At 41.6% G+C, this 1352-nt stretch overlaps 1 protein-coding gene across 1 annotated transcript; it reads right to left on the reverse strand.

The window, feature by feature from the left end:
* Window positions 1-227: 227 nt before the first annotated feature.
* Window positions 228-915, reverse strand: LOC125083471 (ubiquitin-conjugating enzyme E2 L3-like). Its single transcript, XM_047700100.1, has one exon. The coding sequence runs from the start codon at window positions 901-903 to the stop codon at window positions 439-441; it is 465 nt and encodes a 154-aa protein (XP_047556056.1). The 5' UTR covers window positions 904-915; the 3' UTR covers window positions 228-438.
* Between the last annotated feature and the right edge of the window lie 437 nt (window positions 916-1352).

Here is a 1352-nt window from a genome sequence, read left to right on the forward strand (position 1 = left end):
AAGACTCGTAAGCCTTCAGCATAATCCTCAGAGAAAATTTAAACTTTAGGTGGCTAAGTATTACTGATGGTGCTCATATAAAAGTGAAAAGCCATGGGAACAAAGGGTATGTGTCCACACAGTCTTTCAAAAACTTTTTAAAGGTCAATTTAACAATCAATAGGGTATTACACATTCCTAAAGAGCATTCTTCAAAATTTATTTATTTATTTTTATTTATTTATTTATTTTTTTAGAACATCTTAAATTTTTAATCCTTTCTTTACAGGTTACCTAGACCACTTTTGATTAAGAAAACTGTAGAAAGTTAGTAACTGCCACAAGCAAACGCCAGGCGGCGGCACGTGTCAATTTTCCACAGAGTCCTGCTTTGCGGGGTGTCTGAATGCGCTGTTCAGGGTCTCCGCTCACACTCGCTGGAATCGGTCGCGGCAGAGTTTAGTCCACAGGTCGCTTCTCCCCGTATTTCTTTGTAAACTCTTCAGCGTTCTTACAGAATTTTTTACGGTCCTTAGAGTATTCTTCAGCTAGGTCAGCCTGAAGTGGGTGCTCGGGCTGGGGGTCGTTCACCAGTGCTATGAGGGACTGGATTACTTGGTCGGTTTTGGTTGCTGGCTTCCAGTTTTCAGCACTAATTACTGGCAGACAGACCTGCCCCTTTTCATCAATGTTCGGGTGATAGATCTTTGTTTTAAATGTGATCTTCGGTGGTTTGAATGGGTACTCTGCTGGAAAGTTGATTTCGATTCTGAAGGCCCCCTTATCATATGGAGGGTTGTCAGGAACAATAAGCCCTTGCCAAGTCAATAAATTAGCTTCATCAACCTGGATGTTACGGAAGTTTTTCATTCCACATTTGCGGATTTCTTCAAGCTCCTTCATCAGCCTCCTGCTGGCCGCCATCTTGGATCTGGTGCTGCTCTTCAAAATTTATTTTTTAAAGGAGAGGAGAGCTCTCTGTAAAGTGTGGGTAAGGTAGGGGAAAGGAATGGAGAAGAAAAGGGGATTAATTACCTAGGGCCTACTGTATTTCTCTTATACTATCAAAAATGCATTTAAAGTCACAGCAAACCTTTAATGGATGGATGGGTGAAGACAGGTGTTATAGTGAGAGAAAGGGAGATGGGTCACTTTCTCTTTCCTGAGAATTGGATGATCTCTTATGTATTATATATTTGTATCTATTAAGTGATAAGTACATTCATATTTTCAGGGGCTGAGAGAGGGAAGAATAGAACTTCAAAGGTTATAAAGGGACTATAGGGAAGGGGCTCATCTAGGTGAAGAGGGCAAATGGAGGCAGAGGAATGTTGAGACAGGCAGCCAGGGCCAGAGATCTGTGTGGTTCCCTA

Source organism: Lutra lutra, chromosome 13, assembly GCF_902655055.1.
Source record: "Lutra lutra chromosome 13, mLutLut1.2, whole genome shotgun sequence".
Classification (NCBI taxonomy): domain Eukaryota; kingdom Metazoa; phylum Chordata; class Mammalia; order Carnivora; family Mustelidae; genus Lutra; species Lutra lutra.